The sequence below is a fragment of the Marmota flaviventris genome, chromosome 6 (assembly GCF_047511675.1).
Source record: "Marmota flaviventris isolate mMarFla1 chromosome 6, mMarFla1.hap1, whole genome shotgun sequence".
Taxonomy (NCBI): Eukaryota; Metazoa; Chordata; class Mammalia; order Rodentia; family Sciuridae; genus Marmota; species Marmota flaviventris.
In genome coordinates, this window is record NC_092503.1 from 52,055,733 (window position 1) to 52,081,730 (window position 25,998).

The 25,998-nt window shown below is 40.5% G+C and overlaps 1 protein-coding gene and 1 long non-coding RNA gene across 4 annotated transcripts in view; one reads left to right on the forward strand and one right to left on the reverse strand.

The window, feature by feature from the left end:
- The window catches only part of Traf3ip2 (TRAF3 interacting protein 2), a 39,734-nt gene that overhangs the window by 2,024 nt on the left and 11,712 nt on the right, over nt 1-25,998 (forward strand). The window contains exons 1-4 of one of the 3 annotated variants that reach the window (XM_027928310.1): nt 10,908-10,991; nt 11,074-11,221; nt 19,761-19,953; nt 23,569-23,747. In XM_027928310.1, the coding sequence (XP_027784111.1) occupies nt 11,143-11,221; nt 19,761-19,953; nt 23,569-23,747 (451 nt within the window). In that variant the 5' untranslated portion in view covers nt 10,908-10,991; nt 11,074-11,142. Of the gene's footprint in view, nt 1-10,390; nt 11,222-19,760; nt 19,954-23,568; nt 23,748-25,998 lie in introns of those variants that run through there. The other 2 variants (XM_027928309.2, XM_027928311.2) reach the window with 2 other exon arrangements.
- Nucleotides 5,254-25,998, reverse strand: part of LOC114086846 (uncharacterized) — a 109,429-nt gene continuing 88,684 nt past the window's right edge. Inside the window, exons 2-4 of the long non-coding RNA XR_003581699.2 lie at nt 10,096-10,222; nt 8,080-8,271; nt 5,254-6,246 (exon numbers count right to left, since the gene is read on the reverse strand). This is a non-coding gene — a long non-coding RNA (uncharacterized lncRNA). The remainder of the gene's footprint in view (nt 6,247-8,079; nt 8,272-10,095; nt 10,223-25,998) is intronic.

A 25,998-nucleotide genomic window follows, 5' to 3' on the forward strand; every position in this document is an offset into this window, starting at 1 on the left:
TCCAAACCACTGCTTTGAAAAAAAAAAATTGTTATTGTTTCTTTTGGGCAATTAGTCTCTGTCAGGACAGTTCCAACAGGCTTTGGCTGACTGGGACAGACTGATTCAGAGCTTTTGTTATTGCTGAACTTTCTGTGGGATATTGAGGCCTTGTTATTGCCCTTGGCATGTTTTGGATGTTTCTCTCTCTCTTTGGGATGACAGTACAGGAATTTCAACATTTCACCTGCAGCAAGTTCCCAGTTTTACTTTCAAATAACGATGCACCATTATCTGAAATCAGGCAAACTATTGTTCAGTTGCTATCTTGTGTCAATCTCCAAAGGCCCCAGCCTCAGCCTCCTTATTCTTATCTGGTACTGCCACTTCAAATCATTCTACAAGGAGGGTCGAGATGGTTAATGCGGCCACTCTGCTCTGTTCATTGCGTGGGGGTGGTTAAGTAGGAGTGGGGGTCTAGATAATATGTCATTGTGTTAGAGAGAAAACTTTCTAACTCAGGGATTCTCATTTTTGGAGGGTGCAAAGACAGAAAACACTAAAGCCTGCTTCTCCCAGGATTAAGGAGTTTGTGACTTTCAAATGCTCTGAAAATTAAAAGGAGAGGAGAAAGTCATATTTGCAGGCATACTCTAACAGGCATTCAGCAAGATAGATGATGGTGGAGCAGTTTGTCTAAATTAAATCAATGTTTTACACATCGAAGAATGAAGATCTCAGATATATCCTGAATTCAAATCATTTTCCTGCTGCAGGCAATTTTAGATTAGCCTTTAAAAACGTACATATATGAATTGCAGGCAACTGCTGCAGGAAAAAAAAAAAGCACACAGATGAGGCACATTAAACTTTAAATTCCTTTCAGATCCAACTAAATGACCCCTAATGTTTGATCACATTTCCTTATCAAAACAATCCAGCAGGCCTTTCGTGAAAAAGCATCTGAGGACTGGAATCGAGAAGCTGTCCCCCTGGGCCTCTCCTATTTCTTCTCAATGCATTGTCACCAAGATATTTTTAGTTCCTGAAACCCAGGCTGTCCTTTCTCCCTCCGACATTCCTTGTCTTGCGCCCAGCAGGCCTCCTGGAGCCCACATGTGCTTGGCAGCCTGACCGCCCAGCTCATTCCGCGCCTGCGTGTGTGCTCTCTGGTGTGCACTCAGACCTTCCTGGAGACCAGAAGTTGTAAACTGGCTGAGGAGGGGCGGCCTTTCCTCCACATGGTGGCCTGTGGAGTTGTGCCAGATTGGCTTGGTTCCCTGCCAAGGCAGCTGAAGTCAAGCTATTTGGGAGGGATGGGATGGACCTTGGGGAGCCCCCACCCATGCAACCCCCTGCAGACCTGGGCTGCAGGGGACCTTGGCAGCTCCCTCAGCAATGAGGGAACTTGGCTTTCCTCTGCTGCATTGTTGTCCTGGCCGGAGTTCTGTGTTTTCCCTTTTTCCTCTCAGGGTCAACAGGTCTCCCTCGCATCCCTGAGCTGCTTCCTCCTCTGAGCTGTCTGTCCAGACTCTTTGTGGCTACTGGCTTTCCAGGCAATGCTCTTGCCTTTGACCTCTGTTCATTCTTCCCCTCTCTTCCCACCTGACCCGTGACACATACAAATTACAATTAAATGAGTCTCTCTCCCTACTTCTTCCCCACATGCCATACTTCTCTTCCATACGCCTTTCTGCCTTTCCATCCCTTCCTCTCCTGCACTCTGTGGCCTGGACTGAATTAGGGATCACAATAAAAACCCATCTTAATAAAAACCCATCTTATCTGAAAACAAAAACAACGACAGCCAGAACATGGGCTGGCTTGAGGTTGTTCTCTAAATGTTTACAACCGACTTCCAAAGTGGCAGAATGAGTCTGCTCCCCTGAGTCCACCTGCTCCTCCCTCACCTGCTCTCAGGAACCCCAGAGTAGACTTCCTCAAATCAGGTCAGTTCACACTATGTTGTGCTCTGCCTGACCCGAGTCTTCCTATGCAGGGTTGTATCTGGGGATCAGTAAACGCCGCCTTGTATCCAGGCCTCACAGTTGCAAATTCTCTGGCAAACTTAATGGAAGAACTTCTCTGACAGGGAAGTTCTGCAAGTGAACTTGGAAGCATATGTTTGCTGGAGTTTGAATCTGAGCCATTAAGCAAAACCAATGTTATGTAAGTTTTGCATGCATTTGGACAGTAAACAAAGAACATTAATGAGTTTATAGATTTTAAAAAAAATCATGTCTTTAAGACACATTAAAAATTGTTCTCTGGGGAATGAAAACTAAGACCTTGAGAATCTATAATGGAAAGTATCTGATCCAAATTGAATCTGAGGATCCTCCAATTATAAATTTATATATTTATTTATTATGTCCATCTGAAATGTGCATGTTTTGCGTTCACAGAACTCTTCAACCCTCTGGTTGACCTAGAGAATACTTAAAAAAAAAAAAAAAAAACCTAAGCAGTTGGTGAATACCCAGCCTTGACTATTTAGGAGCTGTTAATGTGGTTTATTAATTACCCAGGCTGCTCACTCCTGCCCTCCCTCTCTTCCTTGCTATGTGTTTTGTCTTCTTACAGGGACATAATACCTTCATTAAATCCCTCCCGTCCTTGGCTCAGAGGCGTCCCCTGGAAGATATCCCCTCTCTAGATGCATCACCATTTATCATCACCCTTTGTTTGTGCTCTGTCAACCAGTTTTCAATCTATTTGGAATTCAGTTTATGATTAAAATTTAATGAGATCCAATCAAGTGCTTTTCTCAAATCAAGATGCCTCTAAGGTTGCCTCTGTACCCTCTATTACAATGGCATGAAGGAAAGCTCCTGCAGGTTTCCGGCCTGGTGATGCTTTACAGAACACAGGTGGCATGTTTTAACATCCCTTAGCATTAAAGTGAATCAGTCTGAAACATATTTAATCCAGAAGCTTCGAGAGGCTTCATGGCTTCCTTTATCCCCTCTCTCTCTCCCAAATATCCATCAATGCTCCCACACAAGATACACATGGTTCAGTGCACAGGATCTGGGGCTGAACTGCTCAGATTTGAACCCAGTTCTGCGCTTATTGGCCATGTGACTTTGAGGAAGTGTCTTACCTTCCCCATGCCTCAGTTTCCCCATTTATAAAGTGAAGTACCTATCAACTAAGGTTACCATGGGGACTAAATGAGTTAATGCATATAAAAAACTTGGAACAGTATTTCACACATAGTAACCATTCAATAAATATTAACAAGTGATTGCTAACAAAGGGTAAAGTTTCTTGGGTAGATCCACTTCGTTAGGCTTGTATTTTGGTATATCAGTATAATCTGTGTTAGTGGTCAATAAACTACAACCCTTGGGCCAAAGGTAACTGTGATTTCTTTATACTAACCTATTGCTAAGAATCATTACATTTCTAAAGGGTTGTTTAAAATAAGAATAAGAAACAGAATATGAGACAGAGACAGTGTGAAGCCCATAAAGCATAAATGATTTACTATTTGGTCCTTTGGAAGAAAAGTTCTGTATGGTTTAATGGAAAGACCTAGCAGATTACAGTTAAGATTTGCTTTTACCAGTCACTTGTTGTGTGACTTTGGAAAAGCGACATAAGGTATCTAAGCCTTTGTGGAACAGGAATGGCAGGATGGTACCTCTCCCCCTCCTGTGGCCCAGGCTTCTTCAAGGACCAAATGAGATGATGCTAACCAAATGTGCTAGAAATGACTCTCATATGTACATGTTGGTTAAAAAGATTCAGTGTCCATACATTAGATTCATATGGTACTTTTAGCACCTGGGTATAAAACCAGGCAACACAGTCTAGAAAAAAAGAGTTCCAAAGCCAAATCACTCACTGCAGGAAAAATAATAACAAAGGTCATTTTTTTAAGAGGTTGATATGGTCCAGGCTCTGCATTCAGTACTGTGTATCTTCTTTTATCCCTCTGGAGCAAGTATTGCTATTTCTCCATTTTGTAGATGAGAAAAAAAAGGTCCAGAGAAGTTAAGTAATTTTGTCAATCTAATTACACAGCTGTCAGAGAAAGAAGTCAAGTCTGGGGAGTCTAAGTTCAGAGCCAATGTGTTCAATCACTGTGTATTTTCCCACATCTTAGAAATAAGTGTTGATTCTGAGTAAAGAGCATCTGGAAGGCATAAACCACAGTTACTGTGAAGGCAGGCTTTAGTTCTGCTAATGTGTACCCTGAAAGAGACTTGCTTCCCACACAGGCCAGGTTGGGGTCTAATGGACCTGCAGAAAAGAAAGCAGGCCTGATGGGGGGAAAAGAAGCTTCTAATGGACTAGGAGATCAGAAAGGTGGGATTGTGAAGACTAAAAGACTCTGTTTTGAAATACTAGTAATTTAATGCAAAATGTGCTACAGGAGGTGAAGGATGCTGGGAATAGAGGTGAGCAGGGTTGGAGGCAGCTCGAGGAGGTTGGCAGAGCTATATACAGAAAAAATGGTGGTGGGGGGAAAGTGTGGGAAATTCTGTGGATGGGAAACAGGGAGCATTGTCAAGGATGTCAAGGTTGCTGACATCTGGAGAAGATCTTATCTGCAAAACCAGGCTGGGGGTGGGGTGGGGCGGGAGTGGAGCAGGATAGAGGAGTCAGGAGAAAGGTCTGGGGTCTGAGGAGGTAAAAAGGAAACCAAAGTGAGTGACTCGGGGAGAGACAGAGAAACTGATAGAGATTTGAAGGCAGAATCATAAAATCAGAAAGGTGGTCAGAATCAAAGAACTGGAGACACAGCTCTCGGCCCAAAGGGCAATGAGGTTTTAGACAAGAAAACCTTTTCTCTTTAGAGTCGGATCAGGAGTATGAACTAGACTCACATGTAAACTGTCGCAGTTTGGTCAGTGTTTCTGGGACTTGGCTCTTCATAGCTCCTGCTCCTCCATGCCCACCCCAGAAACATCCTCACCCTCTGACAAATGGTTTTTCTATTCTGAGGGACATGTTCACTCTCTCCTGGGAGGCTTATGTGTTCCTCATTCACATTGGTTCTTAATCTTTGTGAACATCAGAATCAACACCACTTTTCCTTTTCCTTTTTATTTTTTAATTCAATGTAATTTTTTGGTTCCAGAGATTGAACCCAGGGGTGCTTCACCACTGAGCCACATCCCCAGCCTTTTTTTATTTTGAGACAGGGTCTTGCTAAGTTGCTCAGGGCCTCACTAAGTTGCTGAGGCTGGCTTTAAACTCACGATCCTCCTGCTTCAGCCTCCCAAGTCTCTGAGATTACAGACATGCGCCACTCCACCTGGCTCCTTTTCATTTTTATTAGAGATATATAGGCACTTGGTATAAAACTTAAAAGGTATAACCCATTCTGAAAGGCAGATCTCTCTCCTGCCCTCTTCCCAGTCATCCGGTTCCCTTCTTAGAGGCAAACATTTTTCCTAATTTCTAAGGGGAGACATGCAGCTGTGCTCCTACATCATGCAAAGGTGGCATACCCTACACACTGTTCTTTAATTTTTTGAATTTAATAAGTTTTGTAGTTGCTTCCATTTCAATCACATAGCACTTCCTCATTTTTTTTTTTTTTTAAGATACAAATATCCATTGTCCAGATACAGAACAGTTTTAAAACTCAGCACTTCTTTGGACATGTGGGTTGTTTCTAGTCTTGGCTACATAAACCTCTCTGCACTGCCCATCTTCAGAGCCTCTTCATTTCACACAGTGTGCACATACATGCTCTGCAGAGGAAATTCTCAGAAGTGAAATTACTAGGTCAAAGGTCAGAAGCTTTTAAAACTTCTGAGAGTTATTGCCAAACTGTACAGATTTCACTCCTCTTGGCAAAGCAAGAGAGGACCTGTTTCATCTGGGACTTAAGACACTGGGAGGCCCTGGCCCCACCTCATAGTCCCTATGTGTGGGGCCTGGGCATCTGCATTAGGATCCTCACAAGGGGAGTCTGAGCCAGAAACTCTCCTCATCCTCAAGCAAGTCCTTTCTCCTCAGGGATGGGTCCCAGTGCAGTAATCATGGTCACTGTCCTCCAGGCCAGACAGGCTTCAGTTTCTCCCAGGCATTCTGAGCACCACAGGAGTCCAGGCTGTCTAGACAATGCAGGTGTTTGGAGTCCTGGGTCCTGGTGAGCAGATATTCTGTCCTCTTGGGGGTCAGTGCTTTTTCTCTAGGTCATCGCTAGAAAACATGCATTTTCTATTTCAATCCAGGTGGCCTTCTGTTAAGGACTGCAGCACAGACCGTACTGGGGTTATAACCACAGGCACAGTATACGGAGAAGGTCTGGAAGAAAAGAGGAGAAAATGGTTAGCAGTGAAGAGACACTCAATGATATTTTTAAGGTCCATTATTTTTTTACAATGTTTATATTAAAGATAAAACAGATAAAACTGCATCTCCAACAAAACCCACATATCTCCGTGTGGCCCTGATGTACATTTGTATATAACTGTCCTCTGTGACTGCCTGGAGAGGGCTGGCAGAGTTGGCCATATTCTGCCACTTCTGGCAGAGGGTTGGGGCCATAAGGGGCCCATGTGGTAGTGGCAAGTGGGCTTTGCCCTCCTCTGTTCTGGGCAGAGCTCTGTGGACATACAAACAGACCAGCACTCCCTGTGTGGAACCAAAAAACAGATGCCCCATCGCACTGGCTGGTGGAATATTCTTATTTTGTCGGTGACAGCTATGGTCAACCCTGCCCATAGGCAGGATCTCTCAGGCATGACCCAGGCCTGCCTTGACAGCTTGACAATCAGTGAACATTTCATGAATATTTGTGAGAATAGGAAAGAGAAGCAGTGGTCAGGGTCACCCATGTGGCATAATTATAAGAGCCCTGAGAACTTGGCCCACCAGATACTCCCTGCTAGCCCCCCATGGAGCCTAACATTCTGTCAGTGACCCTTCTAGCTATGCAGATCTGCCCAGTCTGAAATAGGCATCAATTATTTATTCATTCAGCAAATCTTGACTATACACCTACTAGTGCTGGATACAGTTCTAAGTGCCAAGGATAGAGCTGTGACTAGAACAGTTGAAAAATAGGCCCTTGTGAAGTTTCTATTCTAGAAAGAAGGGAGAGGCAATAAAGTAGTAATCTACTATATATTTGCATTTATAATATACATTTAGATACTATATAAGATGTGATTATTGCTATAAAGGAGAAAAATAAGCAAGGGAGAACAGAGTGGGAGGAGAGTGTAAAAATTTTAGAAACTGTGCCCAGGCATATCTCACTAACAGGGGGACAGCTGAGGAAAGATCTGAAGGAAAAGGGAAGAGAGCCATGCAGATATAAAAGGGAATGACAAGTGCAAAGGCCCTGAGGTAGAGCCTTTGCTTTCCTTTCTGTTTGTTTTTCTCTTGTTCTGAATCAAAAGAAACCTAAAGGTAGGGATAATGCTTTACTTATCTTTAGAAATAATTTTGAGGCCTGGAGGTCTAGCTCAGTGGTAGAGTGCTTGCTTCGCATGTTCAAGGCCTGGGTACAATCTCTATTGTCACAATAAAAAAAATTTGTTTTTAAAGAATTTTGATTATTTTTTCAATGTATAACCTTCTGTAGCTCTTGGATTTTGTATCACTTATAGATATTTTAGAAGGAAGGAGTTTTATTGAGCATATGCCTTAGAAGGGGGATGAACCACATAGAACACAGTAAGGTTTCCATAATTATTTGCTATTTGAGTATTTGATAAGCCCTCAGTAAACGTTTGTGGTTGAAATGCTGCATGGATCCAAAGTAAGATAGCGACATATTTAAAACATCAGGGTCCATTTTGTGTTTGTAGTGATTACTAATCCTATAGTTTTACTAAGAGGTTGGCTATTGTCGTGGCAGGTTTATTTACTATCATCTGAGGGTCCCTGTGTTCCTTTCCAAATCAGCCATAAGTAACCATTGATGGACCTCAGACTCGCAGTCATGAAATAACCACTCTACTCACCTTTTCTATCAGCTTCCTCCAAGCCTCTGGAGGCCCCTCAACTAGAAGAGTCAAATGTGCAACTTGTTTTCTGGAAAGAAGCATTTTCTCATTCATGCTTAGAAATCTAGGGAGATTGTAAACGGCTGTCCCTGAGCTGCCTGAAGTGGAAGCAATGGAAACCCACCTGACAAGCAAGAGCTGCTGGAGTCGCGTCCTCCTTAGCTGGCTCACTTTCCGCATCTCTTTGCCCTCTCATTTGTCTGGGGGCTCACAGATGCAAGCAGGAGATTATCCAGCACTCAGCCAGCCCTTGAGAAAATACTTTTGTTTCCTGTCCAGCTGAAGAGCATGTTGTAGGGCATATTCAATTTCATAGCTGCAGACAAATTGTAAGGAAGAAAGGAAAACAATGGTGAGCATTTTTAGAGAGTAGAAAGGCGAACATTCGTGGTTTGGGGTAGGTTCTTACTCATTTTTTCAAGATCTAATCAATTTAGATGGTGAGGTCTCTTTTCTGTAGAGTCAAGGGACAAGGGACACACACAACCTGAAGAGGAGACAAACCAGAAGGGAAAGACTGAAGGATGAGGGAGGGCCAGCCAGGGAACTTTCTATAGGCAGCTATTTGTTTTTATTATTTTGAGGTGAAGGTCTTCTTATGTTGTCCAGGCTGATCTCCAACTTGTGGGTTCAAGTGATCCTCCCCCGTCAGACTCTCAAATAGCTGGGACTACAGGTATGGGCTACCATGCCTGGCTTTCTATAGGCAGTTAAGATACATCTACTAACGAATGTGGATGTAACTTGGTGGTAGAGTGTTTGTCTAGTATGCATGAGGCCCTGGGTTTGGTCCCCAGCACAGGGGAAAAAAAAAAAAAAAAGAAGAAGAAAGAAAGAAGGAAAAGAAAAGCAAAAGATACATCTGGTAGCAAACTGTTGGCTTCACCTCTGCAAAGGGGGAGCATTTCAAAATGCAGTCTTGTTCTCATTGGATTGGGTTCAGGACACAAGAGAAAGTGAATTCATGTTCTTCAAAAGCTGTCTTAGAACAATAATTTCTGTACTCAGTGACTTCAGGCACAGTAAGCCCTCAGTAAATGTTTGTGGTTGAAATGCTGCATGGATCCAAAGTAAGAATTTAGAAATCCACACACAGTCTCTTTTCTCTCTCTCGTATTTGAAGTATGCTATGTACAAAGGCCTTGCATAGAATAAACCTCTGGGATTTTTTTCTTTTTCACTTACTTGCCTTTTTACCACATCTGCTCTTCAGCCTTCTACAAACCACCCGTGCCTCCACTCCACACTGGCCTGCCTATTGCTTCCCCTTGAGCCAGTCATCATTTCAACAAATTGATGATAAGAGGAAGGAAATCGTTATGCCGATTAAGAGTTCCTTTTTTTTTTTTTGTGGTATGAGAGATTGAACTCAGGGGGTGCTTAACCACTGAGCCACATCCCCAGCCCTTGTTTATATTTTGTTTAGAGACAGGGTCTTGCTGAGTTGCTGAAGGTCTCACTAAATTGCTGAGGCTAGCCTCAAACTCCCAATCCTCCTGCCTTATCCTCCTGAGTCACTGGGATTACAGGCATATACTACCACTATGCCTGGCTAAGAATTCTCTTTTTATAGATTAAAATAATATTGCTTGGGCTCTATTCTCTAACTTCAACCACACACATAAACCATATGGTCATGGCTACCTTCACTGCAGGGATAGTGCCAGAGGGAATTAAGTTCTCCAAATGACCTAACATTGTTAAGTGGAAAATGTCATTATGACCTTTTTTCAGTGTGTTTTAAACTTGTGCTTTGTTTTTCTAATTAAAAAAAAATTATTTATTTTTTAATTAAGCAATAGAGCAAAATTGTAAAAGTTCAAAAGTTCTCCCTCCCACTCCTCTTCCCCAGCCTAGTCTATCTTCAAAGGCAATGTACTAATACCCCCAAACCCTTCACACCTCTTACGCAGGTATAAGCAGATACCCACACAAGGATAAACACACATTCCCCTCTCCTAATTTTGTTACACAAAGTAGCAGCATTGTTCTGTACCTTGTTTTTTTTCTTTCTTTTTTTTTTGACATCTTAGACTATATCTTGGAAATCATTCCACATCAGTTACTGAAATGCATTTCATCGTGTATTCCAAACACACACGAAGCAGCCCCACATTATGATAATTTCTTTTCTCAATACCTGGCAGTTGATTTTCATCCATGTTTTCTCCTTGCTGGTGAGTGACTTTTACCACAAGATGACTTCTAGTCACTTTCTTTGAATTGCCTTCCAGATAAAATATCTTCATAAGCATTAGCGGCTTTGCCTGGAGGATAAGTAAACAACTTTATGTGATGGGGCCCTGCAAGCACAGTGGTGTCACACTACTGTTAATTTAAACCACATCCTAAAGGAGGTCCCTTAAGGTCATAAAGTGGGGACTCCAAGAATTGAACTGTCTGCTAAGGCTATGGCATGTTTTCTCTTGTTCCAGAAACTAGAATGAACCGAAGCATTCCTGTGGAGGTTGATGAATCAGAACCATACCCAAGTCAGTTGCTGAAACCAATCCCAGAATATTCCCTGGAAGAGGAATCAGAACCACCTGTTCCAAATATAGGAAACATGGCGCCCAACAGCTTGTCTGCACCTAAAGATCCTCTCTATTCCCCAGGAGACATTCCTCAGGTTCACCCTCCCCTGAAACTTGCAAATCAATATCAGCCTATGTCCCAGCAGATCAGCTGCCTACGCTCTAATGTCCTGGAGGAGACTGAAGACAGTTTCTTCAGGAGGCATCCAGACCCAGGCAAAGATTTTTCCTCAGGCTCCTCTGCAGCCAGTGAGCCTGAGCCTGAGTCTGTGGTCGGAGCCCTCCCACTACAGCATCAGTTTTCATTTATGGAAAAACGTCATCGATGGCTGGAATCTCAGCTTTCAGCAGCTTCTCCTGACACTGGCCATGACTCAGACAAATCAGACCAAAGTTTATCCAATGCCTCAGCAGACTCCTCGGGCAGTAGCCAAGACACGATGCCTCCACCACAGCCCCACAGGAACCGAGCAGCCCCAGATGTGCCGACGATAGACACGGGGTACGATTCCCAACCTCAGGATGTCCTGGGCATCAGACAGCTGGAAAGGCCCCTCCCCCTCACCTCCGTGTGTTGCTTTCAGGACCTCCCCGGACCTCTCAGGTCTCGAGAGTTCCCTCAGTTTGAACAGAGGTATCCAGCGTGTGCCCAGATGTTGCCTCCCAATCCTTCCCCACATGCTCCATGGAACTATTGCCATTGTCCCGGAACGTGCCATCCCCGGGTACCATGTAAGTGATCCTCACTGCCTGTGGACATTCTGGGCTGGGTGACAGAAGAAACAAGGTCCTACATCAATACCTCATGTCACTAGACCAGCACAGACTTGTCCAAATGTAGAGAGGCCTTCCATGTGTGGTTAGATTTGCAAGGGCCTTGAGAGGATGCTTTTTCTTAGCCCAAACCTATCTCACATGGAACCTTCTCAGGAAATTTTAAGGACAAAGTAGCTGCCTCTGTCTGGGTTATACTCTGTATACTCTGATACACTTTTGATAGTTTACCTGAATCCTGCTTAAAGGTAGAGAGCTGACCCAAATGATTTCTAGAAAACTTCTCTGTTGTTCATATTCTTGGGCTTTTGGGTTCTTCTTCCTCTTCATTCTTCTTCCCTTAGATGTGGCAGAGAAAGGGTGTGGGAGGGGCATGGATGCCACTGGCTGCTCTGATTGCCCAGTCACAGCATGGGTGTGGTGGTAGATTCCCTTAAGTATGACTCACTGAGAACTGAACTTTGGCAAGTCCAGGCCTATGTTTATTTCCCAGTGATTTCCAGGTTAAAAAAGGAATACTTTATGAGCATAATACCATGAGGTACTTTTTAATATTCTGCTATCTACATTTAAAGATAATTTTTCTGGTCATAGCTATAATATTTGTCACCTCCTCCCAACTGAAATATGTCCAAAAGCTCAAAAAAGAAAAAAGACTTGGATTTCCATTACTCAAATATAATTCCTTGTTAAAGTTCTGACATTATTTACTTCTAGTGTTTTTTTTCCTTTGCATAAAATGACACTGAGTAGTACTTCTTCCAGTATCATTTAAAAATGCTGCACTGTATTTCACCAGATAGATCTACCAAATTGTTATTAACCCATTCTCTATTTTTGGACATTTCAACTAGATTCCAGTTTTATGATTCAGCAAGTGGTGCTACAGCAAACATTATGCACACAAGATTTTATCTGCATGTCTGATCAATTTCTTGGGTAAATGTGCAGAAGCATGAATACTTAGTCAAAGGCTTTGTGATATTAAGGCCTGAGCTTTATCTACTAACAGTAGAAAGTCTCAGTGTCATAGACAAAGCAAACATCTGACTCAATGTAATAATGAGGATCTCAAGAAGATCTTCGCACTGGAAAGTGTTTTTCCCATTGAAGCCTGAAATTGTGCCATTAGCAATCCAGTCTTTGGAAGTAAACATTGTCCCCTCTGGCAGGCTCCTTTAAAAGACAAATACACCCAACTGGGAATGCTTCACCTTTTATACCTCAGGACCTGCTTTCTTTCATCTGTTCACCTTCCCCTCTGTTTTATTTCCTTCTGTTGACTTGGAAGGGGGATGTTTAGGATCCTGGGAGTGCAGAGGGATGATGAAAGGCAGACAGGAGAGAACTTGGACAGGAGATGGGAATAATTCACAGAAGAGGTATAAACAGCCAATATGCATAAGAAACCAAGCTTAACATTTAAGAAATGCAAAAAAATTAAAAGATACATTTTCCTTGTTCAGAGGTGCAAAAATAAAAACCTCAGACAACCCCTAGTATTAGTGGGGTTCTGAATACTCTGATACACTTTTGATAGGCGTGTAAGTTGATGCGATCTCATGGGGGGCAATTTTACTATCAGAATTTTACATGTGCTCCTTTGGCCAGAAGTCTCATCTGTCATACTCTATGCTGTAGAAACTTTGAACAAGTATATAAAAGAATATGAACAAGGAAGTTTATTACATAACAGTGTTGCATTAAAGTACTATACTGTCTATCAACAAGGGGCTGGATGAGTACAGATGGTCCCTGACTTAATATTTGTTGACTTTATAACAGTGTGAAATCAATAGACATTTGTGAGGCACAGCTCTCAGACAGTCACATGCTCAACAAGTAAACAACCCCTGTTCTACAGTGTACTGTGTTGCTAAGGTATGATATTCCATAGGTTAGGTGCAGTAAATGCATTTTTGATTTGCTGTTTCCATCTTACTGTGGGTTTATTGGGACACAGCCCCATCATAAGTCAAAGAACATTTACAATTTATGGTTTATTTATACAATGGTCTAAAAGGTCCCTATTGCATAGAATAAAATACTGTCCACATTCTGAAAGATAAAGTCAAAAAACAAGATGCAATACTGATCCCATATATGTTCATTTTTTAAAGTTATATGTGTTTATTCATACATTTTAAAACTCCAGAAGGATTGTACCAACTGTTACAAGTGACAAGGGTTGGGAGGCGGGTGCAGAGAATTAAGATGAGACAAGAATATTTTCCTTCTAACTATTATGCTTTGTTAAAATTATTTTATAGCAAATATTACTTCTATAATTGGAGAATAAATTGCACACAGTAGCAGACACCCATAATTCCAGTGATTTGGGAATCTAAGGCAGGGGGATTACAAATTCAAAGTCAACTCTGCAGTTTAGAGAGATCCTCTCTCAAAAATAAAATAAAAAGGGCTGGGGATATAGCTCTGAGGTAGAGCACTCCTGGGTTCAATCCCTAGAACCAAACCAAAACAAACAACAACAACAACAAAAGCAAGGGAAAAAAAAAAAAAAAAAAAAGAAGGAAGGGAGGGAGGGAGGGAAAAGTAAGCAGAACTAAGAATGCACAAAGACGAGCTTGCCTTAGTTCATCCCGCAGATACTGTGGCCCTGGCTCCCAAGGGCACCTAATCACAGGGAAGAGGTCAGGGTTGCACAGTGCTTGTGATTTTCCTGTAGGGCACTGCAGCCCCAGAATACTAATGAGGATTGGAGCAGCAATGACTCCCAGGAAGGCTGCTGAGGGGATTAAATGAGATAATGTATTAAAGGCACCAGGAATGTGGCTGGCTGCTAGTAAGTCCTCAATACTAGCAGCTCTTAGTTATTATTGTTATTTTTTAATGGATCCTGTAGCCCAGCCCTGCAGAGTATGCCTTACTTCCAGATCCCTCTCACTAGCACAGATTTTAAGCATTCAGAGCAGGTGTACAAATGCTTAGTTTCGTGTCAGGGCTATAACTGCACTTAATTGCCAACAAAACCACTTCAAAAGAGCCATTCACCTGAGGGATGCTTGTGCAGTTGGAAACCATGGCTACGTGGTTCCACTTGGCTTTAGAAGAGCATTACTTCCTTGCGTGTTAATGAATATATAAATAAATAATGATCACCATGCAAATGGCGTAGCTTAGCTTTTTGCAAGTTAAAGCAAAAATGGTTACTGGTCATCCCTTTCATGTTTAAAAAAAAAGTTTTCAAAGCAGATGAAAGAGAAACAGAATAGCTTGTTTTCTCCTCATTGCACCCCCAGGAGAAGTCAGCCTCTACTGCTTCAGAATCCTTCTGTTGAAGGTCAGCAGAGTGGAGTTCATGACTGCACAATCAAATAAAACCCATGATGCAGATATATTGGAGAGAAAGAAAGAATTAAGTGTAGCAAGGCCTTATTTTATTATAAGATTCTTGCTTTCTCTACCAAGGAGACAGAATAAAATAAAGCTTGTGGGTACATGCCTACAATTGTTCTCATGAACCCTAAAAAGTGATCATTTACACACACAATTTAAAAAAGGAAAAATTAAACCAGATGGAAGAAATGATAAAGAAAGGAGTTGCCTTGTAGGAACCACAGCTGGTTACAGCTGTGGGAGTTCCTGTTAACAGTTTATGTTGGCTATTTTGTTTCCTGGCTAAACCGATTGCATTTTATTATGATGTTTTTTTGACAACTTGAAAATCAGATTTTATTTTCTCTCTCACAGACTCTCTTAATACCATTCTTAATAAGGAAGAAAAATGTTGAATGTTTTCACTGATAAATGGAAAACCTCGTTTAGGATTTGGTTTACAAATTCCAAGTGCTAAAAGCCTAGTAACATGAAGACCATGTGAACACAGGCCAAGAGGATCACAGGACTGACAAATAACGTACAGTACTGGGCACCCACTTAGGATTGTGCAAGATTTTCATTTCTGTTGTGTGATCAACACTGCCTCAGAACTGATGAGTTACCATGCTTACAAATCATTTGTCTATCACATCACCCACCTTCCATCTCCTATAGTAAACTCTCCTGATGGAATTTTAGGCACTGGGGATAAGCCTGTAAGAAACTATTTTTGAGCAGTGATTCTTAAGAAGGTGGTTGCCGACTTGTGTGCCTCCCATTCTCACACATGAACTAGTGTGGGTTTGTGTTTAAAAACAGACACCCACACAGAGACAGATTTTTCTCTCTTCCTCTCTCCATTTATTTTGAGCTACTCAAAGGAACTGTATCCTATTTATCTCAGTTCACCAAGTGCCCAGCCATAGAAATTCTATAAATATTTGTTGAATGAACAAAAATAAATCTGTTCTTTGCTTTCTGGGGAAAGGAGTGACCCCCTAATCAAGAGTAGTCTTTGTGATGTCAAGCCTTGCAAAAGCCATCTTTAATTGTTTTGGAGGGAAGAAAAGGAGGGAGGAAAATGGAACCTAGAAACAGAACCTGTCCATTCATTTATCAATTTATTCAACAAATATTTGCCAGGTCATCTAGTAGGCACTGCATATATAGTGGTGAATACAACACACATGGTCTTTATCTTTGTGGAGTTCACAATCTACTGGGGAGACAAAAGAAGTAGATATCAGCACCAAAAAAAAAAAAAAAAAAAAAAAAAAAAAGACAGATAATGTATACTATCAATGAAATAACCAAGTGTTGGAACAGATGTTGATAGGCTGACCAGAGAATGTCTCTTTGAAGAGACAGCTGAGCTGAAACCTAAAGGCTGAGAAAGATGAGGAAGCAAGGAGCTCTATGTTAAAGTACCAAAAGCAAAGCAGCAGAGCTGGAGGAGGAGGAGCAGGGAGAGAATAATGTGACAGAGGATGAAGGATGCAAGGGCCATGTTGAATTCAGATTCTATTCTGAACATTCTTCCTAGAACAGTATTTGACATGTGGCAAGGGATCATAAATGTTAGCCATTGTTGTATATAGTAGCCAACTAAACTATAAGGTATGGTCATAATAACAGAACAGAATGATTAAAACTTCAGCAATGAAAAGATATTCATTTACCTGACAAAACACACTTTTTATTTAGCAACTTTTCCATACAACCAGCCAAATTTACGGGGGGGGGGGGGGGGGGACAAAAAGGAAGCTTATATTTGGTTGACCCTCTAATATTAAATATTTCTTTGTTTTAAACAATAAAAGGACAGCACAGAGGATTATACTGTCAGTACCCCAACTTTTAAAATCAATGAGGTGGATCATTTTCATCTGCTCATATAACTTTTTACCACAGGTGGCCATTTCAGAAATGAAAGTTACAGCTAATCAAACACTTAGCCCACATGCCTTAGTGATTTTAATGATACGATTTGTTGCTATGAGACAAAAACATGTTGTGAGGGAAATAATCTGTTAGAAATCATATGACCTTGATTCAAAGGCTTTTGATTAACAGCACTAACATCCGCTTTCTGGAAAAGAAACAAACCCTATGATTAGAGCTTGGTAGTTCTTTTAAAGCAAATAAAATGTTATTAGCCACTCATTAATGGATATGGGAAGCAAAAATGGCTCCAATATTAAAAACTTCAGATGAGTTCCTTTCAGCCCCTCCCTTGGAAAAGCTTTCAAGGCTACTAACAGTTTCTCCTCTTTGACCTTGTCTTTCTTCTTTCTACTTTTGGAGACAGACTTTAAAAAAAAAAAAAAGAAAAAAAAAAAAAAAAAAAAAACAAACCACCAGACAAGAAGTAGAAGTAGATGGTTTAGGAAACACAAGACTTAGCAAGCAGACAGTAGAGTCCAAAATGGCTTCTCTTCCTGTGGGTAAGTCAGCTTTGGGACTTTTCAGGCTTCATATGCACATTAAGCATTGCCCATGAAGCAGTACTGTGTGTGGTGACATGGTGGCAAACAGACAAGGTCCCTGTTTTCATAGAGTTTGCATTCTAGTGAGGAAGGCAGGCAAGTAGCTGACAAGTAAGTCAGGCTCACATAGACCCAGAAGAGTGATGAGGAAAATAAATTGGGGTTGGGAAAAGATAACTGGATGAAGGGGCAGGCCTCTTTGAACAGGTGATGTCTGGAGGAGCCCCGAATGACAGAAGTTCATCTGTGAAGATCTAGGGCAAAAACATTCTGGAAGAGAAGATGGCAACTCAGGTTCCAGAGGTGGAGACCAGCTTGAGATGTTCAAGAAAAAGATGGGGCTGGTAAGCCAGTGAGAGCATAGGAGAGATAAGATCAAGAAGGGCACAGATCTGATCATGCAGGGTGGATCTGAATCGCAATAATGTCTAGAAGGTTGTATCAATAGTTGGATTTCTAAATGGCCCAATTATGCAAAGCTGATCTAAAAGCAGGTTTGGCCCCTGTCTGGTGACCTGATGGCAGTGGCACTTTTTATTCTTTTCTAGCTGGAGCAGCAGTAGTGACCTACCCTGTTGCCCTGAAACTCTAACTGGCAATCTAGACTCCCTGGAATGTATCTGGTCTGCCCTAAGCAGGCTGTAAAAGCAGCCAGGTGCTATGGCTCACACATGTAATCCCAGACTCAGGAAGCTGAGGCAGGAAGATTGCAAGTTCAAGGCCAGTTTTAGCAACTTAGTGAGACCCTGTCTCAAAATAAAAATAAAAAGGCAGTAAAAGGAAAGCCTCTGTGAAATATCTTGTCCTGGACCACAGAGATCTCACTTGCCACTCATGGAGCTGCCCCCTGATTCCTGGTCTCCTTCATCATCTGGATGCTGGGTAGGCCCTATCAGATCTCTTTCTTCTTTGTCCCTTCCTTGAACCCTGCCACTTGTCATGACCAAGCCTAAGTCAAAGCAGGGCAAGGGCCACTGGCTGGAGTCAGGAGATGACACAGGTTGGGGGGCATGCTCACTTTTGCCAGAGGAATCATGACAGAAAGGACCCTGCTGATGTCAGAGTTAAAACAGACATAGATTGACTCCAGGGAATTTGACCAGGCATGAGACTGGCTTGGGCACATTACCAGGGTCACCCAACCAAGTTTGCTGAGTCCAGAGGAGGACCTGGAGGCAACCACACTAATGACATGTACATTGTCTTCTGTTCTGAACTCGTGTTCATCACTTCCTTGTTTATTTCCTTGAAAACATCATGGCTACTTGACTGCCTACAAAACTAGAAATTAAATTCTTAGCCTCATTCTCACCTCTCAATTCTGGTTCCAATCTACCTTACCTGATGCTTTCTTGCTTGACACTTACAAGATACTTTCTTGACAGTTTTATTACACCATGCATCCCTGCATATAGCCTACTTACATGGCAGACAAACATGAATGTTACTTATAATCAGAAATTATTTAAAATCAGAAAAAGAATTAAAACCAAAAAATACATGTTTTTTTTTTAATTTTTTATTGTTGGCTGTTCAAAACATTACATAGTTCTTGATATATCATATTTCACAATTTGATTCAAGTGGGTTATGAGCTCCCATTTTTACCCCATATACAGATTGCAGAATCACATCAGTTACACATCCATTGATTTACATATTGCCATACTAGTGTCTGTTGTATTCTTGTCCCAAGTAGTTATGCTCACTGGATCATCCTACTTCTAACCTGGGCAGAGGTGGCAGTGCTTGGGCCACCAGAAGATGCTCATGGTTCATCCTAAAGGGCCATCCAGTTAGTTCTCTCCAGTTTCCTTGAACCTCTCAGATTTCCCCAAGCTTTAGCCTCTCTGGGCCTGAGCGGTTCCCTCACAGGCCACCTCACTCACCCTGTCTGGGTTCCCAGACTGGTTTCCTATATTTATCTCTAGATCTCTCTTCAGTTCTCTTATCTGATCAGTTGTATTGCCCTTCTTCCCTGGGGACCCTGCTACTTCTGGGTCTGGCTAGAGCCAACTTCCTTCAGGTTACACATTCACATAAGTCCCTGTCAGCCCTGGCTTTACTCCAATCCCTGTCCTCATCAAATTGCCCTGGCCCTAAGTGCACACAGGCAAGAGAGACCATGGAAGCTGGAAGATGTTGTTGACTGGTTGGCTAAATTTCCCAGAGGGATGAGTCAAGTTTTCATTCATTTACTCTTCAAAAGATGAAGTGGAGTGTGTGTGTATGCAAAGGGGTGGAGAGGAGAGAATAGCAATTCTGTATCTATCATTAGGACAATTTCTCCTAGTCTTGGGTTCTGGACCCTTGGGAAATTATGGTAGGAATGATGGTGTGAGAGAAGGTCTTCATGGTTGTTTTATCTTAAGTATCTTATTAAAATAGGAGTCCATATAGAGTTTTTTAAAAGTTCTTTGAGCTTTCTAATTAGAAGACCAAACTTGTGATTGCATAAATTTTTTTATTTAGGGAAAAAAAAGTGAATCAATTTTGAGAGAACTATTAAGTAGTGGTACAGAAATAAGAAAAATATCATGGAGATGGTAGCTTATACCCAGACCCCTCTGTTGGTATGGAGACAAACATTTTCACTGAACTTACCTCTCCTGTTTTACAAAGGAGTTGAAGTCCATCATCCCTGTTCTCCTTGTTGTCTTCACCTACAGATGGCCACAACTACCCTCGAGCAGCCTACCAACAAGTGATCCAGCCAGCTCTGCCTGGGCAGCTCCTACCTGGGACAACTGTGAGAGGCCTGCCACCTGTGCAGAAGGTCATCCCTAATTATCCCAGTCCCTGGCACCAAGAAGAGAGGCCTATACAAAGAGACTACTCCTTTCCAGGACTTCCAAGGTGTCAGTAAGTATGGCAGGGCTAACCTTCACATATTTCTAACATGAGAAAGCATCATGACAGTGCAACAAAGATGTTTCAAAATTCTCTGTAGGTTTACTGCCCAGGTTAGTGACAGTCACACAGTGGAACCACCCACTGTAAACTTTTCAGGTCAGAAGGAAGTGGAAACTAGTTGACAAGTATCTCTTTACCAGTTATAGAAAAGCCACTAGTGACTAGTCAAAATGCCTTTCAAGGGAAAGCTCTTAAGATATTCTCTGAGTTACACCTTCTTCATTTACTTTCAGATCACCTGAACTTTTAGTTGCAAAATAGTTTTTGTTTTTAATATCAACTTCTACTTCTATAAAATTATTTTTATATTCCTTGTTTATGTTCCTGTTTAATCTTATTCCTTTAAATTTTAAAATTCAATTAATTCCAAATAGAAATTTTAAATAACCTGTCATTATCTTTTGTAATGAAAACGTTCATACACGTTGAGTACCATTATTGGCCCTCTCCTAGGCTTCTTCCAGAAAAGGAATTCTGATTTTTTATGACTTCAGTTGTCTAACTCTTTTTTCCATTGGTTTAACAAAATATCTAAAGCAAGATACTTTAAAAAGAAAAGATATTTATTTAGCTCATAGTTTTGAAGGCTGAATGTCTAAGATCTGTGGCTATATCTATTTAGTCTCCAGTGAGGACCCTCTTCACCGCCTTACATCATAGCAGACTGACATGATGGCAGAAGTATTGCTTTTATTTATTTTTTTTAAATATAGGAGTCTTGCTATGTTCTCCAGGGTAGCATTGAACTCTTGAACTTGTGATCTTCTGCCTCAGCCTCCCAAGCAGCTGGAATTACAGATATGTGGTGCCACTACTCCCAACTTTTTAGGTTTGCTCTTTATAACAACTCTCTTTTAAGAATTAACCAGGGTCAGGGCTGGGGTTGTAGCTCAGTAGTGGAGTGCTTATCTAGCACCTGTGAGGCACTGGGTTCAATCTTTAGCACCACATAAAAATAAATAATACAAAAAAGGTATTGCGTCCATCTATAATTAAAAATATTAGAAAAAAAGAAGAATTATCCAGGTTCCTATGAGAACTATATCAATTCCTTTCAAGGGCAGCATCCTCAATGACCTAATTACTTCCCACTAGAACCCCCCCTCAAAGGTTCCACAATGTCTCCTAAGCACTATCACACTGAGAACCAACCTCCCAACCCAGGAACCCTTGGGGAACATACTCAAACTATATCCAGATCATATAATCTTTCAGTCATTTTTCTCCTTATTGCTCTTTTCACTCTCAAATTTTTCTTTTCTTAATTTATGAATCTAATTTATATAAGACTCATAAATGAAGCTTCCTAATTTATGATGAAATTGGAAAGAAAGATGAAATGTTTGCTCTTGTTCAAGTAGAACTTTCACATGCCACTCTAAAACTATATTCTGTTTTTATAGAACTGAATGAGATATGGAGATCCTATTAAAGTAGATTTTTCAGAACTACAGAAATTGGTAATTAGCTCAAAATTTTTATTGAAAGGAAAATAGCTCACTCATTAACATTGGCAAATAAGCTATATGCCTGATTTCCCCTTTTCTAGAAAGTTCATAAACCCTTATATTTTCTTTCCAGACAGACACCTCTTTTTTCTCAAACAAAAATAATGGAATTAAGTAAAATGCAATTTGTGTGTGTTAGTAGGGATTGAACCCAGGGGTGCTTAACCACTCCCAGCCCATGTCTATTTTTTATTTTGACACAGGATCTTGCTAAGTTGCTGAGTCTGGCCTTGAACTTGTGATCTTCCTACCTCAGCCTCTTAAGCTGCTGGGATTACAGGCATGCACTACTGTGCCTAGTAAAAAAGAGATTTTTATAGCAGGATAATCATATAAGAAAACAAACAAAATTTAAGCATCTTTATGAAATAAGTTTGGTATTGAATAGGGGAGGAAATTGTAATTTTTTAAATAAACTTTTTAAAAAAAAATAACTTTAGATTTACAGAACAATTGCAATGGTACTGCAGAGTAATTGGTTTTATAACATCAATTTAACTCTGCTATGGTCTCCTTGATTTATTTTATCATTTTAGAATAATGAAAAATGAGTTCAGGTAAGGAGCTAATTCTCCTCTTACTGATAACTTGGAAGATAATCTTAATAGAGAAAGTTTATTCTATCATTAATCTCCATGATGTTGTTTTTACATGGAAGTTTTTTAATATTATCAAGGCCTTAATACTTCTTTATCAAACTAACAATCATCTTTCATAACAACTAAGTGATTTTTGGTATAAAAAGATTTAATGCAAAAGAGTGAGGAACTGAATCTCCATTAGATGAAAGTATATTTTATAGAAATTATTTTCTCTATATTAATAAAAATGTAAAGTAAAATAACATTCTTAAACATTCATATTTTAGAAATATAGTTGAGATGTTGTATAATTTTATTTTAAATCTTGTTATGTTAGACTTTTAAGAATGTTTTATGATGCTTATATAAAATATGAAAGAATAAGCAATAATCTATAGAAAGCATAAACACATAGATTTGTAATCAAAACATTTTTTAAAAATTTATAATGTAAGCTCAGTGCAGTGGCACACACTATAATCTCAAATATTCAGGAGGCTGAGGCAGGACTATTTTAAGTTTGATGTAGCTCAATGGTATAGCACCATGGGTTCAATCTCCAGTACCACACACACATATACACAATGAAATAATTTCAAATAGATAGCAAATAACAAATATTTGTGTTTCCACTATCCAGATATTAAAAATTTTAACATATTGCCACATTTGCAGAATAGTTTTTAGTGAAATAAAATGTTAGATGTACAGTTTTAAGTCTCCCTAACAGTTAGGATTCATTTGCAGAAAATAAGAACAATTCTAGCTATTTTAGATGGAAAGGATAGGGAATTGAGTGCTTACAGAATTGTTGAAGGTTAGAGGAGGAAGCTTTAGGCTGGGCTTCAGAAAATGATCACAGAGCAATCCCACACAGTAGGACCACTCTGACATGCAGGAAGGTGGAGAATCAAAAAGCCAGCATACCATAACACAATGTGGTAGATATTTTTCTAAAGGTTCTTCGGAATCAGATTTTCATTCATATATTAATAACTTAAATACTTTAAAACCTACATGACTTTTTTTTTTTTTACCTTTTGATACATGATTAAATGTTATCTATCATGAGCTAAAAGTCATGTCTTTTCAATCTGAATGCTTATAACATCAACCTATGTCACCATCACACTACTTGGTTTTGTTGATGACCTTGTCTGCCCCCCTGCTTGAGACTTATTTTTCTAATTAAACAGTCCTTGAATACAGAAATCAAATCCTGCTTCTCTCTTTTGACCCTTAGCACAGGTCCTTACATATGGCAGCCAGCTGAATTGCTTATTGACAGAAACTCCATGAAGCTCTTCTTTCTGTTCTCTGATAAGAAATGAAGGCAGAGGAGAAATAAAGTTCATTGGTATTTTCCTACAGTTATTAAAGGCTTTCTGTGTCCCAAGATTTGCTTTTGTTAAAAAAAAAAAAAAAAAAAAGAGAGAGAGAGAGAGAGAATTTACTGAAAACACATTCTTCTCCAGGGACCAGCAGTATCACCAGCCACCTAATGGAGCTGGAGCTCCTAAGGAGTCCTTGGAACATCCTGCAGAGCTGAGACCACAGGGACCCCAGGCTCCACCCCCAGTTGCTGTGCCTAGACCCCCTAGTAACCCTCCAGTGAGAGGAACTCTGAAAACAAGCAACTTGCCAGAAGAATTGCGTAAGTTGTTTGCAATGTGGTTTTCTCCCTCTTGTCAGGCCTTACACTTCAAAAGTATTTCTTCTTTTTTTTAATATAATTTGTTTTTTAGTTGTAGATGGACACAATACCTTTATTTTATTTGTTTTTATTTTTATGTGGTGCCGGGGATAAAATCCAGTGCCTCATGCATACTAGGCAAGTACTCTACCACTGAGCCACAACCCTGCCCCCAAAAGTACTTCTTTTACTTCTTTTTTTTTGTTGATTCATTTTATATATATAAATATAAATATATATTCATTTTATATATATATACACACACATATACTATATATTCTCATAATACATATTTCAACTTTTTATTATTACAAATATTAATATGACAAATTAGTTGAAAGTATTTCTTGATCATTCATCCATGATCTCAGATATTTCTCATATATGCAGTGAAATAAAATTCATTTTTTTGCTTACAAAGTAACCGGAATTTTGCATGAATGTTTTTATAGATTCCAACACTATTAGTAATGCTCACGAAGTGCTTACCACTAAATTTTCTTCAACACATACTTCAGCAACAAATAACTCCAACACTTTTTTCCTCTCCTAAACGATGCTCTTGAGTGGACTTGTCCCTGGGTAAATTGATTGGATGTCCATGTGGCATTGGAGAGAAACCTAGTGCCTTACCATAAATTAGCAGCAGCCGTCAAGAACGAGGTCATTTCCTGTAGGAATGAGCAATCTCATTTGGAAAAAAAACGGTCTCACATTCTCCACTCTGCTTTACAACCAAATGCAAACTAAGCCTTTTATTTAAAGAAACATTTGACTAAGTGTCAGGTGATGATTCTTTTTCCACGTTTTGCTGCCAGAACCAGAAATGTTGAAATATCACCAAAATGTTCTCAGAATAAGGTCAGTCAGGATAGTTAGTTCCAGAAATCTTAAGAAAACAACCACTACTTGTGAAATTATTACCCATCGTGCTTGCTAGAGAAGCTCAGTTCATTCTAATAAGCTCTTTCCAAATCTGGAAAACTGAACCAAACTTGAAATGAAGCTCTTTGTGTGGATTTGCTAATTCCTTTGAGGGGCTCTGTGCTCTTCCCATCGTTTACAACTCTGAAAGTTTTCTATGACAAGGATCCACTGCTGTCTTCACTAAAAACTTTCTTTCTGAACACCTTAAAATTGTATATATTTTAATTTTGCATACAGATGCTGCCCTGCATGGGGTATAGACCCAATATCAGTTTATAGATCTTATCCATCTTATTATAATTTATGAAAGGAGTCCTAAAATTACTTTCATAGGAACTGAGTGAAGTAAGTGTTGAGAAAAATGAATTGAGTGCCATCAATATGCCTGCCTTCTTAAATGAGTTGACATGATCATTATACACGTTTCCACTTGAGAGGGGTGTCTCAAAAAACAGGAGCCTGAGCATAGAGGAACACATGCAGACTCACATTCTCTTCAGCTCCCCTTCCTCTCTACTCTCTGCCCCAGGGAATTCTTGAGATTCTACTGATCCATTCCAGACTAAAAACTAACAGAGATTATTCATTTCTCACACTAAAATGCTAGCTAGATAATTTCCCCAAGACTTTAGCCTGAGAAAACACTGGTTCTCATCTTAGTGGGGGCAATTTTGTCCAAATAGTACTGTTTGTCTGCTGCTCTAATCGGGCCTAGGGATGAGAGAGGGAGTGTCTGATGTTGACTGCCCTGAGCAGTGTCTCTCCTTCAAGCTGTTACAGTTTTACTAACATTTCAGAGTCGTGCATTCGTCTACTCCAGTTTCCTGGCCTTTCTCCAAAAAGGTAGGGGCAAGAAGTGGGTCAGGGACTGCTTTCTCACTCTCTCCCGACTTGCTTTTGTAAGGCAAGAGTTCAGAGCAACAGAGAGCATGATGAGATCAAAAGAGGACTCTGCTGGTGGCCCCTTAGCAGCTACAGCTTCTTGGCCTGCTGTGAGAGTATTTTCCTCAGGCACAGTGCCAAGTAGCTCTAAGAAACAAGGCAGAGACTTGAACTTAAGGACCTGTGGGTTCTGTGTGGTGGACTTTTTGGTAATGCCTCCTGTGGTTTTTCAGAAGACCTTGGAAGCTAATCTGAGCCTGCCATTGCTCTCCTCTGTCTCTTTGATTTCCAGTCACCCTGAGTAGTCTGTATTACCTGGGACAGGCTCTAGCCCCTGTGCCTGGGGAAACATGCCCTGAGACACAATCCACACCACTGCAAGTTTAAACCCTTAGGCCACCCT